Raw genomic sequence first — 1520 nt, 5'->3', positions numbered from 1 at the left:
CAATCTCTGGAACCATGTTAGCTGCTCCTTTAAGGCAGCGCTGCAATCACCATGAAATGTGTTTTAGGGATAAAGTTCATTTTCTAGGCAAATATTGACTTTGCAATTAATTGCTGTTACTCTGATCACTCTTTAGAACATTCTGGAGTTTATGCAGATTACTGTTATAAAAACTGAAGCAGTAGACTTTGGAAATATTAACATTGAATCATTCTCAGAACTTTAGGCAGGACTGTAGGTGAAGTCTACCAGAGTGTTTAAACCCAGACTCTTGTGTGTTCCAGGCTGCAGACGGCAGGGATTCCGAGTCCAGAACCGGTGCTGCTCAGGAGTCACGTTCTGTTGATGGGCTTCATTGGAAAAGACAACATGTAAGAAGGGGAGGGTTAGGGGTGGCGGAACCGCAGCTGGCTGCAGGGTTCTGATGAAGGTTCTCGTGCTGTTTGGGTCAGACCAGCTCCGCTGCTGAAGAACGCGGTGCTGTCAGAGTCCAAGGCCCGGGAACTGTATGTTCAGGTGGTCCAGAACATGAGGAAGATGTTCCAGGAGGCCCGACTGGTGCACGCCGACCTCAGCGAGTTCAACATGTTGTACGCAGAACTCTCCACTAGAAAGTTTCTACTGAGTTCTGGATGAGGCTTCTCTGAGGTTCTGATCCGTCTGCAGGTACCACGGCGGGGACGCCTACTTCATAGACGTGTCGCAGTCGGTGGAACACGACCACCCTCATGCTCTGGAGTTCCTCAGGAAGGACTGCAGCAACGTAAACGGTGGGTCCGAGTCGGGCCGGGCCGGGCCGGGCCGGGCCGGGACCAATCGGTTCCGTGTGGTGATGTGGGTTTCTGTTTTCCTAGATTTCTTCGTGAAGCACGGAGTGGCGGTCATGACGGTCCGGGAGCTGTTTGACTTTGTCACCGACCCGTCCATTACCAGCAGGAACATGGAGCAGTACCTGGACAAGGTGAGCAGAACCCAGCAGAACCTTTTTCCAAACTTGGCTGCCGAGCGTAAACCCATTCTGTCTGACGGCCCGGTTAGGCCATGGTGATCGCAGCCGAGCGGACGGCGGAGGAGAGATCGGATCAGGACCGCGTGGACGAGGAGGTAACGTTCCAGCTGCCTATGCTCACCTCTGATTGGCTGCCTGACCTCACCCCATGGCTCCGCCCCCTCAGGTGTTCAAGAAGGCCTACATCCCTCGCACGCTGACCGAGGTGAGCCACTACGAGCGCGACGTGGAGCTGATGAGGTCCAAGGAGGAGGAGTCAGCCATCAGCGGTCACCATGACAACGTAAGAACCTCCATAGACTCCTGAGGTCTCGGTTCATAAGTAGGTCCATGTGGCTGTTCCTCAGTGATTGAGCAGTTGGTCAGGATGGATTAGGGTTTATTTCTAGAGCGCCAATTAACATCACGTCATCTCAGGTCACTGTTTAGATCTAGATCAACCAGATCATCCAGGAAAACCAGCTGATTGCATCCACTCCTTGACCCAATCCCAAACCGGCCCCTAAGCACT

At 53.0% G+C, this 1520-nt stretch overlaps 2 protein-coding genes across 2 annotated transcripts in view; both read left to right on the top strand.

Moving 5' to 3' along the window:
- The window catches only part of LOC107104357 (anion exchange protein 2-like), a 26279-nt gene that overhangs the window by 9406 nt on the left and 15353 nt on the right, over window positions 1-1520 (top strand). Inside the window, exons 7-12 of the mRNA XM_015404347.1 lie at window positions 285-371; window positions 453-590; window positions 667-770; window positions 855-961; window positions 1039-1104; window positions 1176-1292. Of these exons, the coding sequence (XP_015259833.1) occupies window positions 285-371; window positions 453-590; window positions 667-770; window positions 855-961; window positions 1039-1104; window positions 1176-1292 (619 nt within the window). The remainder of the gene's footprint in view (window positions 1-284; window positions 372-452; window positions 591-666; window positions 771-854; window positions 962-1038; window positions 1105-1175; window positions 1293-1520) is intronic.
- Window positions 251-1520, top strand: part of riok1 (RIO kinase 1) — a 2787-nt gene continuing 1517 nt past the window's right edge. The window contains exons 1-6 of the mRNA XM_015404349.1: window positions 251-371; window positions 453-590; window positions 667-770; window positions 855-961; window positions 1039-1104; window positions 1176-1292. Coding sequence (XP_015259835.1) covers window positions 346-371; window positions 453-590; window positions 667-770; window positions 855-961; window positions 1039-1104; window positions 1176-1292 — 558 coding nt within the window. The 5' untranslated portion in view covers window positions 251-345. The remainder of the gene's footprint in view (window positions 372-452; window positions 591-666; window positions 771-854; window positions 962-1038; window positions 1105-1175; window positions 1293-1520) is intronic.

This window comes from Cyprinodon variegatus, unplaced genomic scaffold, assembly GCF_000732505.1.
Source record: "Cyprinodon variegatus isolate N-32 unplaced genomic scaffold, C_variegatus-1.0 Scaffold1706, whole genome shotgun sequence".
Classification (NCBI taxonomy): Eukaryota; Metazoa; Chordata; class Actinopteri; order Cyprinodontiformes; family Cyprinodontidae; genus Cyprinodon; species Cyprinodon variegatus.
The sequence above is the reverse complement of the archived record's forward strand: the minus strand, read 5'-3'. Positions and strand labels throughout refer to the sequence as shown.